We start from the raw sequence: 16783 nt of genomic DNA, 5'->3' as shown, positions 1-16783 counted from the left end.
GTTTCAAAGGGATATTTCAACATTTAGGCAAATTCACATATTGCTATAATCCCTATAGTCTTAAGGGTAGGTTCATTACCTTTAATTGTCGGTGCAAGCTGTTTTTAGATCCGCGGGGCAGAGACGTGAGCTCTGCACGGTGTGTGGTATTTCCGGGTTTTCCCTCATCAAACTCAACAAATACACAATCCAACAACTCCAAAACACTCTCATGGACAAGTTGTGACCTGCACATTCACCACGCTATGGAATAAAAATGGAACGTTACGAGACGTTGCTTTCGAGGTAAATACGTAACCGGAACTACATTCCCGACACGGCTGCTTGGCAGAGTGACTTCAGAAGCGCAAGTAGTTCTGAGTATTTGCTATTGTGTTATAATGTTACATAATTATTATACGTTATTTCATAGCCTGGCGAATGTGCAGGTCACAACTTGTCCACGAGAGCATTTTGGAGTTGTTGGATTGTGTATTTAGTTTGATGAGGGAAACGTAGAAATACAGTGAGCCTCTGTTGCGTTAGCTGAGCAGCTCGCGTCTCTGCCCCGCCGATCTCAAAACAGCTTGCACCGACAATTAAAGATAATGAACGTACTCGTAAGACTATACAGATTATGGCAAAATGTTGAACTATCCCTTCAAGGATCTGAATTAATTGGCCTGAAAGTCTCACAGTGAAATATTTTTTAGTTGAAATTCAGAATTCAGTGATTGTTTGGATCTGTCACAGTTTGACTTTGCAACCTTGATAATGTGCAGATTCATTCATTTCTCTGTGACACGATAGAAAATCAAACTGCACTCATGTGAATCATTGGCTTGTTTTTTTCTTTTTTCATTCACTCGCTCTAAGTTACAAAGTTAATTTATAATGTTTAAGTTCATGTTGATATGATGTTGTTGTGATATGATATGACCAGTTCATCTGAAGCACCTGTCGTCCTCGGCTGTGGACAGATGTTCTCACTGTTCCCTGTGTGATTTCAGAGAGAAGATGGCGTTCTTCACACGAGCAAAGACCAGCATTCCCGACCTGCCGGCCGACAGCGTGTAGAGAAGCATTTCAAAGTATTTCCCCCCGCGCCTCCTCCTCCTCCTCTTCATCACCCCCCTCCTCACCCAGTCAGTCTTAACCTGCTGTTCCCTCACAAATGAAGCAAACGTTTTGGCGGTGTTATGAAGAATTTAAAAAAGTAATATGTTTTAGTAGAAAACAGAAGAAAATACAAAAAACACAAAATCGTGAAGAAACGACTTTGTAAAGAGCTCAGCATTTCTAATGTGGATAGTATTTGTAAATTAGCGACAGCATGGCTAGAGCTTCTGTTCTTTCTTCGCTCTTCTCTTCCACTCTTTATGGCGTTGTGTTTCTGGTATTAACAGACTGTTTATAGGCTTTTAGGTGTTTTTTAAAAATCATTCCAGCACATAATCACACAGCTGCACATGTGCGCAATGAGTTTTTGTACTGAAACGGCACATCTGGACATAAAGGATATATATGTATATTGGTAGCACAAGTTAAAATCAATCAATGGTACTAAAGGAAAAGGAGAAACTTAAGCTGGTGAGGAAACAAACAAACAAACCAAACGGTATATGCAGACAAACATACAAGCACACACAATGTTTTTTGTTGTTGTTTTTTTTGTTTTATTGTAATTTCCTCTACAGACATTAATAGAGGGCTTTGTAATGTCATCTGTTCTCCTTTTAAAGTCAATAAAGTTAGCTCAACTTTAGGAGGAAGAGAGAACAGGAAGAGTACTTCCTCTCCTGTCTCATCAAAGTTATAATCCTTAAGATTGTTATACATCAAAACCCTTGTTTATACTATTTATGGTGACAGTTTTACAGCAGTAGACCTGACTTTGTGAGGTTGGAGAGGATATTTTGGGCTCTGAGAGTTCAGGAAGTAAAAGTAATTTTCTAACTGGTAATATTGATGACTGGATTGATACAAAACTCACCCGGTAGATCTGGTCGGCACAAAAGACGAACGACTATGTAAAACTTAAAACCAATGGGGTTCTTTGTTTAGAACATTAAAGGTACGTAAAAAAAAAAAAAAAGCCTTAAAAAGTGAAGAAATGAGATGCACTGTAACTCAGCATAAAATCACCCAGTCTTTAGTAGTAGTGAGGCTACTGGTTGGTTTTCTGTAGTTTAAATTGGTTTACTTTTGGATCCTGGCTCAGTTTTGGATTAATTCAGTCACTGTCATTATGTAAATGTTCTTAATGGTTATCAGTGGTCAACTTGGTGTCTGTTGTGGCAGTATTGTGAATTTATTGAGGAGACTTTTTTTTTTAAGTCTTCTTTATGATGAGATGATCAGTCTGTAAGCAGATGCCAGTTCGTCTTCTTTTGTTGTATTTCTGACAGAGGAAAGAGGGTTTGCTGCCCCCAGGTCGATATATGCCTCATTTCCAACCAAACGTTTTATTCAAAGACTTGTGTTACCACCAGTAACCACGGGTGACGCCAACCTAAGCAGGACTGAAATCTTGAGGATTATAACTTTAATATCTCCAAATCAAACACTAACACAACTTGTATGTAAAAATAAGAAATAAGAAACTTGTCTGATGTGTATGATGTTGTGAGCACAGACGGTTGTACCTGAGCGTCATCAGCATGCTTTCTGATTCAGTCTTTCACTACATGATAGCCAAGAGGAGAAAACTGGAACTCCTTTTACGAAGTTACTAAATGACCTGGATCATGATTGTCTCTCACCAGTTACACATGCACAAACACACTCTCAGCAAGGTGTAGAAACAGCACTAACACTCAGGTAGTTGATAGGATAGTCTGCACTTTAAGAAACTTGAGGTAAAAGTGAAAAAAAAGGAAAAATAGAAACTTGATGTGGGTTTTTGGAAGTAAAAAAAAAAAAAAAAAAAAAATCCAGAAACCTTTGCCTCGTGCTGGAATGATTATTGATTATTGATTGTTGAAGCACTCAATGATTGTTGAAACACACACACACACACACACACACACACACACACACACACACACACACACACACACACACACACACACACACACACACACACACACACACACACACACACACACACACACACACACACACACACAGGAAGTGAAGATCAAATGTATTTTCGATGACTGTGAACTTCTCACTGATTGAATGATTGTTAGACTGGAAGTGACTAAATCCCCCTTTATGATGAAACTGACCAGCAACCAATAGGAAGACGGAGACTCTGCTTGGTTTCTCAAGACACCTGGACTTCACTCTGATTGGCTGGTTAAAATATTTTAAACTATGTTTAGTTTAGCCCATTTGTCCTGATTCCTCTGTAACTGGACGTTTCATTACACATCTGAGTCGTTCTCATGTTTCCTCGAACTGGATGATCTGCAGCTGAATCTGTATAATGTTGAATCATGTTGACATGGTGACCCAGCCAAACTGCACACATTGTCGTCATGACCTTCTCATCAAGTCTTTGTATCAATATTGTGTTGTTTATTTGTCCAGACTACAATTTGGATAACTTTTTAGCTGTCAGAAGCCACTAGGTACTTCCTTCAGGAGCTGGTGGAGACCAAACACAGAGCTAAAAGACTGAGAACAGTCCACTTGCTGTTTCTCATAACATCTTTTTTCTAAATTGGTAATATGATAAAATATACAATTACAGCAAGTTTAGGTTGTCAACTTTAGAAAAAGGTCACAGCACTGTCTTAAACTCCTTAAATTTCACCTCAGTCGACATTAATTAATTAACACTGAATGTTGTGTAGTCTTTGACGATTGCAGGTGATAAAACAGAAGTTGCAGCAGCTATAGCAAAAAAATAAAAATAAAATAAAGAAACAGTGTGACAATATAGCAATAAAATAAAAACAATAAAACTCAATTATCATATGTAATATTGTATATATAGTTATTGTAAAGACTTTCTATAAAAATGTTCAAGCACGGTGCATAATAGATGAGAGCGAGTTAGGTAAGTAAAGATGTGCTTACTTAACAGTGACAAATTGCTTCAAATTACCTAAAAGCATTGTTGAATTTACAACAACAAAAAAGTTCAGCTTAAAAAAGTTTGAACTTATTGATTTGAAACCAATTTACACAAAAACCAGAGAAGATGTTTCCTTCTGGTGCAGCAGGCTGTGAAACCTGCAGTGACTCTGATTCTACACACTGACATGACTGCATTTTTCATTTGATTTATATTCAGCTCAGTGAAAACTTACTGACGTCTGACTTAGTTTCCAAGGCAACCCGACTTATAAATCAGCAGCAGACCTCGACTCAGGCTCTTCTCTGGTTTACTGGCAGGTGTTGGAGGCTGTTTGTCCCTGTGTGTGCAGCTACGTGTTGAGTAGCTGTTATAGACGTCGTCGCCCTTGCTAATCAACTAACTAATCAACAACACAAAAAAGTAGAAATTTAAATCAACACTAGAGAGTTTGGGATTTAAAGTAGCAGTGAATTATGGGTAGGAAAAGTAGGAAAAGAAATGGGTACTATGTAGGAGGATCAGTCGAAGCCACTTTTGGAAAACATAAATCCATCTCAGTGGATACAAAAACATAGGAAACACCATGAAGCTCTGAGGTCGTGAACCAGTTGTTGGCTCGTTGCTGGGTCACCATGTTGAACAGGTGTTGTGGGTACGCTGCGGTGAATCCACCACATGGCACAAACCCCTTGTATCATCATCTTCATCGTATTGCCATTCCCGGTGTCAATAAGAAAGTAGCTGACAGAAACCTGGTGCTGCTGCTGCTGCTGTCATTCCAGATGTTCCTCCTGTTTTACTGCTTGATTTACAGCAGCTCTTGTTGATGCTTGAACTGTGGATCAGATGCAGTTGTTTTACTGTGTCTCGTTCATCTGTTGGTGTGCATACAGCCAACATAGGAGGTCGGTTTCCTCCACTTCCTTTTTTATGATGTCTCTCCTCAAACCTTCATCCTCCTCCCAACAGTTAAAATCAATCTTGTTTTCTATTTAATAAAAACTGTAAATGTTTAAAATTCACAATAAATAAAAAAGAGAACAGTTAGTCACGACACATTCAGGTATCAGTAGGAATAATTTGCACAAATGTCTAATGAAATAAAATAATAGGAATATAATATCCCACAGACATAATAATAATTAAACACTATGACTCTTCATGCCTTGTATTGAAAAATAACCTGTGTATGTAAAGAAAGTGAAACTTGATGGGAACCGAATCAAATGCTGTGAGGACGTCGACACTGAGGCTGCGTTCACCTGCACGGACGAAATGTTTGGTTGTGATTTACTGACCTAAGATCAGTCTGAACAGTCGCATATCAAGACCAAAGATTTTAACACCCAGAGAAGCCCGAACACACAGCTGCATAATCCAATATTCACCATGTGTTCTCAACAGTATTGCTATAAATGTGGGTGCCTTTTACCATCTGGTCCAATACAACAGATGGAAACCACTTGTCTAGATTAACTGGTAAAATAGAACGGAAATGAACTAAACTGGTTCTATTTTGACGTCGATCCTGGTCATACATCACCTCCCCCCTTCTTTCTTGCTCTCTCTCAATCTGTTTCTTGTCCACCTCTCTACCTCGGACTCTCGCAAAGACAAACCAGTAATAATAATAGTTAAGGCTGGCTGCACACGAGACCATTTTAGGCCCGATGTGTGGCCCGGTTGGAAGCCTCTCACAACTGTTTCGATCTCTTCCTAAATGCCTGCAATAACCAATGAGAGCGAACAGACTGGGAAGAATCACCAAACAGATGTTGCTACTTTTACAGCTCACAAACATGGCAGCTAACTGAGCCAAATGAAAAATACAAAATGAAGCGGAACTAGTGGATTTATGGCAACAGCACAAAGGCCTCGATAATGTCTAATGCAAGAGGGCAGACAAGGAAAAGACATGGGTAGAAATTGTGTTGGTGTGTTGAATATAACTGAAATCACAGGGGTTTCTGTGAGATCTCATATTCTGGTCCGAACGATACAATGTGGTTGGTCACAGGATTATGATGTTAATTATGAGTGGAAACTGTGATCTCCCACATTTAAGATGTGAAGACGGTAGTGTGTAGCCAGACTAAGACTGGTAAATGTATGTCAGCGCACCCTTATCTTCTCTGGGTTTAGTTTGTCATGTATTTGTTATAACTTCTTGTTAAACGGAGACTTATTCCAATACGTTAGAGCTGCTTCTTCTTTATGCCTTTATTATATTATATTGTATAGAGAGGTGACGAAGAGCAAGAAGAAAGAGAGAGAGACTCAGACAATGGGCGTCACAGTTTACTGTTTATTCAAGTTCATTCCATTTCAAAGTTGGAAGTTTCACCTTGAGTTACTGATTGAAGTAACTGCACTCCCTCAGACCAAACTCTAAAAAATTGACAAGGACATATAAAACGTGTGAATTTCGCATCGACTGTTCAGACTGATTTTGAAGTGGTTCAAAATCAGAATCTAAACTGTGTTGACATCATTTTTAAAAGAGAAGCCATCAGATTTCCTGCAGCAAGTGAACGCAGCTGTGCACTCTGAGGGTTTTACTGTAGCAGGAACACTGTGAAATGAATGAAAGCCTTTGGAGTAATGTGAGAAAGAGAGAGACAAATAGAGAGTGAGAGAGTGTGCCTTTGGAGAGCAACATGTAACTGTTATTGTACTTTTTATTTTTTCGGCCGCCATCATCTGATCTGAGAAGGTAAAACTGTGGAGAAACCTTTTTTTGTTGCTTATTTTATTTTGATTTTCTATTCTCCTCCACTGTAGAGTGAGTCGATGTAAAGAATAGGACTGTGTAGTCTGAGGAGCAGCACTGTCTGTTCTTTTTTTTTTTTAAAGTCCACTCAACTTTGTCATGATCGTTCGAATGTTGTTTAACCTTTAAATCAAAACTCGTTTATACGTAACAACATCTGGATGAAGGAATGTAGGTTTTTGCTACAAGAAAATCACAAATCATTCAGAGAAAAACAAAACAAAATGCTGTTAGTCACAAATGATTTTTTTTTTTCATTATGTAGGTTGTGATATAATTCTTTGTTTTTTGAAGTTCAAGTGCATTTTTTTCCCTTGTTTGATTATTGTTTTTTTTTATTCTAATGAATCTGTTTGTATTACGACTGGTGATGAACCTGGTTATGTGTACGGCGGCGGCTATGAGAAACATACAGCATGTATTTATTGCACTTTTGTGATTTGGGTGTGCTTTTCCTGTTTGTTTTTTTTTCTTTTTTTTTTTCTTTTTATCGCGAGAGTCCCGAAAAGCTGTGAATTTTATTCTCAGACACTGTACTGTCGACCAGAGTTGTAAATATTTCACCAGCACAAAAAAACAATATGTTTTGTAGTTTCACAACAAATAAAAAAAGTTCTTCTCTTCTACCTGGATATGTCAGAAAGTTATTTATTTATTGTGTGTGTTGCACATTTTGTTGAAAATGAAGATATGCAGTGAAGACTTTTAATGAATGGTGAAATTCAGTTACAAAAACCTATTAACCATCCATAACTCACAGTAGCATCACAACAAATAAATAACAAACCAAAAAGGATGAAGTGAGACCTCAAACCTTCAATTCCAAGAAACCTGTGTTTGTTGTAACTTCATACACATGTTACAGCATCTGCAAGGTGAGAAAATAGTCATTAAAAGTAGTTTCAGAACATATTAATAGGTAAACAAACATACATTTTCATTAGAACCTAGTATCAAATTAGCGGCTAAGATTGTTGAAATTTATTTCAACATTTTTAGTGGTGGCCAAGTTAGCAGCTAATGCTACTGACTGGTTTTATTAAAAAGAATAGAAATGATAAAATATACAATGTATATTAAAAAATCTTTGAAATGAATCATTTTTTGTCAAATAAATCATCAGTATTCCTTGTTAATGGGCTCTTTGCACAACTCCAATACTTCCTGAACTTAGTGCTGCTCCTTCATTTCCTGTCTTACATTATTGGACAACCTGATTAATCCAGGTGTGTCTGACCATTGTGTAACCTGCCTTAGCTCTAATTGTTGGGTTTAAAACTAGGAGAAACAGATATTTTAATAATGCTTTAATTACCTCGTGGCTAGTAAATCAGAAGATTCTAGATCGCTCTAGGAGAAAGGGGTATTGCAATGTGCATCTCGAGTGACAGAGTAAATAATTGATACGACCAACAGATGCGTTTTAAATCCGTTATATTGTTTGATTGAAGAAATAAAATAAATAAAAAAAATGAAATAAAAAGTAAAAATAAAAAATAAAATGTTCACAGTGTCAATACACACATCGACCACAGTTTTCAATAAATTCAGTCTCTGATTTTGGGTAGCTCGCCACGACCACTGAGGTCCTTTCTACCTTACAGAATGAGAGGAAATCCTCAGCAGAAGAAGTAGTCTTTTGTAGATCTCAAACCCAGGAATCATTCACCAAAGAAAAAGACCCGGCCTATAAAGGCCAAAAGAAAGGGTTACTATGTATTCATGTAAATAAAATATACTCTAAATGTAAATAAATGCATATAAACACATATTTATACATGTACATTATAACATTGTTTCTTAATAATTGTTTTAACCACTTTTTACTGTGCTTTTTAAATGAACTGAACACAATATAACATCAACATGAGCCAAAATGGCGGAATATTTCTTTACATTCATCTCCTCTCTTTTCCTCTTTTTTTCTACACCACCGCTCACTCACAGAGAAAATACACCGAGCGGTGGGTAATGTACACAAACACCGTAATATAAAACATTTTTTTAAACACTATACACATGAATTTAATGCCTCACTAACCCATATTAACATTAGCAGATGCACATTTCAGCTTTGTTCACCGGACTTTTATCAATTAAGTTCAGGCTACTCACCAGAGGCTCAAACTTCACATAAACACACACACTCCGGGCACAAGGAAGAATACACGGCTCGTCTGTCCAGGTTCCGCTTTTTTAAGAGACAGGGACATGGGAGTTCAGTAATGTGTAACCTCAAAATATAATTTAGCGAAGTACAGGGGCTAATGGCCTGAGCTAGCGCCGTAGCTGCTAATAAACACTCACGTTCTCCTCCGTCTCGTTACAAAACACACGGACCGCTTCCAACCACGGCAAAAGAAAAAGGCTTCGCTCTCTGCGCCGACGATAAAAAGTGTCTCAGACTTTTAGAATATCTGGCTTTTTTCCACAAAAAACGGTAATATCTGCAGCTAAGCTTAGCATGCAGCCACCTCGACGATGGTCCGGCAGAGAGAGAGAAAAAAACAACAACACGCCTGCACGTACACCCTGACGGCGTCTGATTGGTTACTCCGCTTCACATCACGTGAACTCCTCATGTCACCTGAATCTTTTACACTTCCAGAAAGGCACATTCGCCACACTTGAAATAAACAAAACATTCTTTTTAAAACAGATGTAAATAAACGTGTGTATATTAATCTTTTTAATCTATTTATTGACATATTTATGATTTTATCATAAATCCTATTTATTCATTTTATGTAAGATTATTTTAAATCAAACTCTATTTATTTATTTATCTATCTGTCACATCTATTTATTTATCATTTATTAATTTATTGATCTAATCAATTAATTGATAGCTGGACTAGGATAAGGGCCTAGTAACCTGGGTTACACCCTCCCCTTCTAAAGGTGTGTATGTCCCATTACACCCACATGACTATGAATTGGCCTTGGGGTTACTTGGAGGATGTCTGCATAGCCAGGGTTCTGGAGTGCGTCGGCAAAAGCAAGGTTGAGGCCTTGGAAGAGTGATTGGACTATAGACAGCAGGGGGTTTCCCAGTTGACCATACTGTAGTCGTTCAGGGTGTTCTCTATGCCTCTGGGAACGCCTGGGAACACTGTCACCCTCACTCTCTCCCATGATGACTGGAGAGGTTCCTCTTCCAGATATCCCAGCTGCGGTTCCCTCATTGGTCCTGTCCAAAGACACATCCTCACAAGGTTTATTGACAGAGCATCCTTCATCCTTGCTGCTGTCACTGAATGACAGGTCTGAGAAAACAGGAAGGCTCTCATCCATAATGTTTGGTTCTGAGGGAGACTCCAACAGGCTCGGCTGAACAGGTAAGGTCTCATCCTCCTGTCTTGAAATGTCAAAGGGGGTGTCCTGAGAGTTTCCAAACAGAGCTCTTCTCACTTTGGGGGGATCAGTTTCTCTGTGCCTTGAGGTGACCTCAGCCTCCGGATCAACAACTGCTGAGGTTCCTTTCCATCCAGAACAGCTTGGCTCATTTGAGGTGTCATCCCTGAAAGCTGGAGGTTTCTCTGACTCGGATGGAACGATCTCCACAGGCATCCACTGTACTGTCTCTCTTTCAGGTGCACGTCTCTTTTCTCTGTCTTGTTTTTCCATGATTAATGTCTCTGTCTTTTCTTCCAGGTCAACAGGAGCAGGAAGCCAACCAGCTGAAGACGAGGTGGGTTGTTTTGTCTGTCCAAGATGTCTCTCCCTTGCAGGTACTGTCTCTGGCCGGGTCAAAAGTCTTGTTTCGATGAAGTCAGTGTTCAATGTCTCTCCAGGTAAGTAGTAGTAGTAGTCACTGTCTTCTGACTCTGAATCTGCCACCTCAGACTCGGCTGCGGCTTCCATTCTCGACTGTCTCCTTGTTCTAGGTTTGCTGATTGTCGGCTTCGGAGGTTGCTCGGGCTCAGCCACAGGTAAGAACCCACATGGCAGTAAGAGGTCGCGGTGTAAGGTGCGAAGTGGTCCATCTTTTCCCTCTGGTTTGACAGAGTACACAGGTAGGTCACCAGCACGTCTGACCACTACGTGAACATCTGGTTCCCATTTGTCGGCCAACTTGTGTTTCCCTCTGATCCGAACGTTCCTCACAAGGACTCGATCTCCTGCCTCAAGTGTGGACTCGACGACTCTCTTGTCAAACCGTTGTTTGTTGCGCTCAGCTGTCTTTGAGGCATTTTCAGTGGCAACTCGGTAGCTTTCCTCTAGGCGGCCCTTCAAGTCATGCACATACTGGGAATGTGACTTGGGTTCACAGCTGGAAGGGAGACCGAACGCCAAATCAACTGGGAGCCGGGGTTGCCTGCCGAACATTAGTTCGTAGGGACTGAATCCGGTCACGTCATTCCGCGTGCAGTTATAGGCGTGCACCAGAGGCTTGACAAATTCTCGCCAGCAAGACTTGTCTTTGTTTTCGAGAGTGCCCAACATCTGGAGGAGGGTCCTATTGAATCTCTCCACTGGATTCCCCCGGGGGTGGTAAGGGGTAGTCCTGACCTTTTGGATGCCAGCGATGGAGCACAGTTCTTTGATGGTGCGAGATTCAAAATCTGGACCCTGGTCACTCAGAAGCTTTTCCGGAAATCCATAATGCACCAGGAAGTTTTCCCATAAGCACTTAGCCACAGTCTGCGCTTTCTGGTTTCGAGTTGGTATCGCGACTGCGTACTTCGTGAAATGGTCTGTCAGTACCAGTATATCTTTTGTGTTGCTCCGATCAGGCTCCACCGAGAGAAAATCCATGCAGACCAGCTCCAAGGGCCTGCTGGCCTTGATGCTACACAGAGGAGCTGCTCTTTCGTTTGGAGTCTTTCGGCGCACACAACGTTCACACCTCTTGATCTTCTGCTCGACACATGCGGACATTCTAGGCCAATAGAATCGTGACCTCACGAGGTCGAGGGTCCGCTCTATGCCTAGATGGCCTAGATCATCATGTAGGCCTCTCAGTGCTGTGGCTCTGAGTTCAGTTGGTAGAACAAGCTGGTGTGTGACTCGTCCATGTTCTTGTCGCGTTCTGTACAACACTCCACCTCTCAACTCTAGACGCTTCCATTCTCGGAGCCACAAAACAAGTTCTGGAAGCTCTTGTCTCAAGGTGGGTGAGGGCATGTCTCCAGACTCCTTGTGCTCAATGACCACTCTGAGATCAGGGTCGGCCTGTTGCTTTGCTCTCATCTCCTCTTCAGTCCAAGGACCAATCACAGGGAGTCCATGATCCTCTTCCTGCTGGAAACCACGGGGCAGAGCATCGGAGTGGACGGCGAGAGACTCGACCAGTGCGACTGATGGACATGTGGAGTTTTTGTGAGACCACTCAACATCATGCCTCTCACATATGGCCTTCACTGCATCTGGGAGAACAACATCTGGACTCTCCTGATCCTTCAGGTAATGTAGAGTGAACTGTTGGATCCTTTCACGCTCTTTCCTCGACACAGCATCATCCAGGAGCTCCCCATGTGGTCGACGAGAGAGTCCGTCTGCATCCTGATTCTGAGTTCCTGCTCTATACTGGAGCTTGAAGTTGAATGTCGATAGAGCTGATAACCACCTGTAACTCGTGGCATCCAACTTCGCGGAAGTCAGGATGTAAGTTAAGGGATTACTGTCGGTGACGACAGTGAAGTCGGTACCGTACAAGTAATCACTAAACTTAGCAGTGACAGCCCACTTTAGCGCGAGGAATTCCAATTTGTGAGCAGGGTATTTCGCCTCACTCTTCGTCAAACCTCTGCTTGCGAAAGCGATAGCCCTCATCCGTCCATCTTGTTCTTGATACAAAGCCGCACCAAGCCCTGTCGTGCTCGCGTCAGTGTGAAGGACGTATGGGAGTTTGGGGTTTGCAAATCCCAAGACAGGTGCGGTGGTGAGCTTGTCAATGATCTCCTCGAACGCTCTCTGACATTCTGGAGTCCACCTCTTCCCAAAGGATTCCTTCGGATGGAAGTACAGGTGAGTTTTTCCTCTTCCTTGACTGTGTTTCCTGAGAGGTGGGTACCCTGCTGTGAGGTCATTTAGAGGTTTGGTGATCTTTGAGTAGTTCTTCACAAACCGCCTATAGTACCCAGAAAACCCCAGGAAAGAGCGCAGCTGTTTGAGGTTCTCAGGTACTGGCCAGGTCTTTAAGGCTTCTATCTTCTGCGGATCCGTCTCAACCCCATGCTGGGAGACAATGTGACCAATATACTTAACGGAGGTTTGGAAAAACATACATTTTTCTGATGACAACTTTAAACCATACTCTTTAAGTCGGTGGAGGACCTGTAGTAATCTTGACTCATGTTGCTCCAAGGTATCCGAGAAGATGATGAGATCATCGATGAAGACCAGCGCCTCCTTGCGGTTGAGATCTCCTACACATCTCTCCATCAATCGCTGAAACGTACTTGGCGCGTTGGTAACCCCCTGGGGCATTCTATTAAATTCCCAGAAGCCCAGCGGGCACACGAACGCAGTCTTCTGTTTATCAGCCTCTTCCATTTCGACTTGGTAATAGCCCGATTTTAAATCGAGGACTGAGAACCATTTCGAGCCAGTCAAGAGGGAGAACACTTCCTCTAAGTTTGGTAGAGCGTATGCGTCTCTTATGGTCTGTGAGTTGAGTTTCCGGAAGTCGATGCACAACCTCACAGAGCCATTTTTCTTCCGCACGACAACAATAGGGGATGCGAAGGGGGACTCGGACTCACGTATGACACCAGAATCTAGCAGCTCTTGAAGGTGTTTCTTGACTGCATCTACATCGTGTGGATGGATGGGTCTGGGTCGGTGCTTGAAAGGAGTGTTGTCGCTCAGCTTGATGTGATGCTTTACTTTGTTGGTATGACCAAAGTCGATGTCGTGCTGAGAAAAAACCTCAGGCATGCTATTGAGCAGCCTTGTGATTCGCTCTTTCCACTCCGGTGGTAACGGGGAATCCCCAAAATCAAACTCCATCTTTTTGGTTTCAGGAGCGGTCAAGTCGGCGGAGGGCTCCTTTCCCATCACCTGTTGAACGGCGTGAATTTCAGCCAACACTGTCCTCGGAGGGATGGTGACGTCATGTTGGGTCTCATTCCTCAGCAGGATTGACATTGAGCAAGGGCGCTTGACAGGTAAGGTGCACAGGGAGCTAGCAACAAGCAATCCGCCAGGAAGGGACGACACAGATGCGGCCTCTACAACTGCCCACTTATCCTGGTGAGCACCACTCATGTGGACCTGTCCTTCCACAACGGCTGTGCTGCCCGCTGGCACCACTTCGGGGGTGTTACTCCGCGCCTTGATCAGCCCAAGAGCTCCAGTACTTGCCTGCTTTTTCCGTACTTCAAGAATTTTCAAAACCACTCTGTAGCCAGGAAGGAATGACTGAGGGCGACAATCATGCTTTTCAACATAGCTGGAATAGAGGACGTCTAATGAGTTGGTGCCGATGAGGATTTGAGGCACACTGCTTACATCAGGAACAACCAACACTAGCGTAGGGACTTCTGTCTCTTTTCCCAAAAACTCCTCTGGAAACAACAGGTTGAGTTCTACGTACCCGAGGTAAGGCACGGCCTCTCCATTGGCTCCCTCTACTTGCAGCTCTACATCCAAAAGGTCGTCCAAGGATTTCAAGGAATGATGGGACAGGTGAGTCTGGAAAAAGGACAGCGGGATAGTGGTCACCTGAGATCCCGTATCTAGCAGGCAGTTAACTTTGTGGCCTTCAATGGTGACTTGAGCAGTGCATTTTGTTCCAACCAGCTTGGGCGGCAGTATGGTGGAGGTGGTGTTAGCATTACCACACTTGCTAGCCACTTGCTTTGTTTTTCTAGGGCGTATGGTTGATCTTTTAGTCCCTGTTTGCCCTGCAACAGGGGCTTCTAGTAGTTTAACTGCTGGATGCTAGTGCTGCCATTTTGCTGATCCCATTGCCGTTGTTTTTCTCTAAGCAGCTGTCTCTTTTCCTCAACGAGGAGGGGATTGGGTTCACTCTCACAGTGGACTGCCAGGTGAGCGTCTCCACCGCAGCGGAAACAGTACCATGGACGGGGCCTATTGGTTGCTGATGGCCCTGAACTGGACTGTCCACTCACTCTCTTGTTGGGCGACTGGTGTCGAGGTGTCATGGAGAAGTCTCTTGAGAATGCAGGCGATGGTATCTGATGACTCTGAACTTGGGGTGGACTCACCTGTGCTTGAAGAAAGGCAAGCTGATGTTTCAATGCTTTAATCTCTGTTGCTTCTAGGTGGTCGCTTTTTGCTTCCTGAGTTGCTTTCCTCATATCTGCTACTTGTGCTTGAATGTCAGTAATTTGTCTTTTCAATGTGCTGATTTCAGTTGTGTCAGGACAGTTGACTTTGGCTTTACGTTGAGTTGCAGTCTGCATGACAGCAACCTGGGCTTGTATCTCGTTAAGCTGTTTCTTTAAGACGTCAGTATCAGTTACTTCTTTCTCAGGTGTAGCACAACTGTATGCAGCTAACTGTTGTGATGCAGCTCTGAACTTTGGGACAGCAGGACTTGGTTTGTGTAGTCCAAGGTGTTTTTTCATGCGGTTATGTTTACTTGCCTGTCTGTCTTCCTCTGTTCTGATCAGAAGCACCAGTTCAGCAAACGAGGGCGGTGCATTTGTTTTCCGCTCCAGCTGGAGATCGGCGATCAAGCCATCATTCCAGCAGCCTCGACAGAACTGCTTCAGGAGGTAGCGGTTTCGTTCACTCTCTGCAATACCACCTCGTCTGACCACAGCACTCAGAGCGACTTGCAAGCGGTTCAGGTAGTCAGAAGGCTTCTCGTCGTTGTTCTGCAGTGTCCCCATAAACTTAGCCAACAGCTCATCCCCATCCTCCACAGAGCCATAGACTGAATCAAGTAGCTGAAGATACACTGATGGCAAAGCTTGAGGGCTGACATGCTTGATAACATCTGTAGCTGGAGGCAACAAGCTGTCCAAGATCTTGCGTGTTCTGTGCAGGTCAGACATGGAGGGATCTGTCAAGAATAAATCAACATTTGCTCTCCAGGTATCAAAGTCAAGTTCACTGTTTGGACGAGGAAACTTTCCAGAGAAAGGTCTGAGGCGAAATGAAGAGTGCATGGGAGACATAGCTTCATTAGCTCGCATGACATGTTCAACAACGACCCGTTGTACAGCAGGAGGATTAACATCACTCATGGTAAGTACTGAATGTGTCACTGCAGCACTGTCACCATTACCACTGGCTTTGATGGACTGGGACGCTGGGTGTTGAGTGTTCAAGTTAGCAGCCATGCTAGGCGATGGAGCGGCTGTCAACAAAGCAGGCTGCAACTGACCATTCACACTGGTAGGTAAGGACGTTACCTGTGGACTCGGAGTAGCGGCCTCGAGCCTTGGCAGAGCTGGCGTTGATGCTGCTCGGGAATCACCTCTCAATCCACGCTGCTCACGACTGGGTGAAGGAGATGGTGGGAACACAGCTGGTAAGTTCCTGACTATCTCAGGTGAGACAGATCCAAGCAGGAGAGAGGGCTGTTGCATGACCTGTGATGGCGCTTTAATATTTTCAATCTCCTGAACAGTTGCATCAGATGTGTTCAACTGAGAGTCTTCGACTGGTGCAGTGTCAGTGGGGAGGTTCACAACTTTACCTGCACTCATCTTCATCAGTTCCTCTTGAAGTACACTTTCAAACGACTTCCCACTTTTATCAGCTATGGCTTGCAGTTCCTCAAGATACCCCTTGGTGGCGCTGCTGCTAGCAGTGCTAGTGTAAACACTATCTAAGGAGAGCACCTTAAAGGTAACATTTACATTAGCTGAGCTCTGATACTCTTTTGGCAATATAGGTCTAAATGTGTGCATTGCAGAGCTATTTGAAAATTCCACAATGGAGCAGAGATGATACTCTGATTTTGGATCATCAATGACTAGTACTCTGCTAATAGAACCATAGCGTTTCAGGTGGCTCTCAAGCTCCTCATCTACATCAGTTTGAGTTAACCCAATAACAATAACTGAGTTACGAACATTTATCTTTTC

General features: G+C 42.7%; 1 protein-coding gene across 2 annotated transcripts in view; it reads left to right on the top strand.

Annotated features, from left to right (window-relative positions):
• The window catches only part of wwc1 (WW and C2 domain containing 1), a 52383-nt gene extending 45013 nt beyond the window's left edge, over nucleotides 1–7370 (top strand). For both annotated transcript variants that reach the window (XM_083987127.1, XM_083987126.1), the window contains exon 22: nucleotides 990–7370. In XM_083987127.1, the coding sequence (XP_083843253.1) occupies nucleotides 990–1056 (67 nt within the window). In that variant the 3' untranslated portion in view covers nucleotides 1057–7370. The remainder of the gene's footprint in view (nucleotides 1–989) is intronic.
• Nucleotides 7371–16783: the final 9413 nt, after the last annotated feature.

Source organism: Trachurus trachurus (assembly GCF_905171665.1).
Source record: "Trachurus trachurus genome assembly, chromosome: 14".
Lineage (NCBI taxonomy): Eukaryota > Metazoa > Chordata > Actinopteri > Carangiformes > Carangidae > Trachurus > Trachurus trachurus.
The sequence above is the reverse complement of the archived record's forward strand: the minus strand, read 5'-3'. Positions and strand labels throughout refer to the sequence as shown.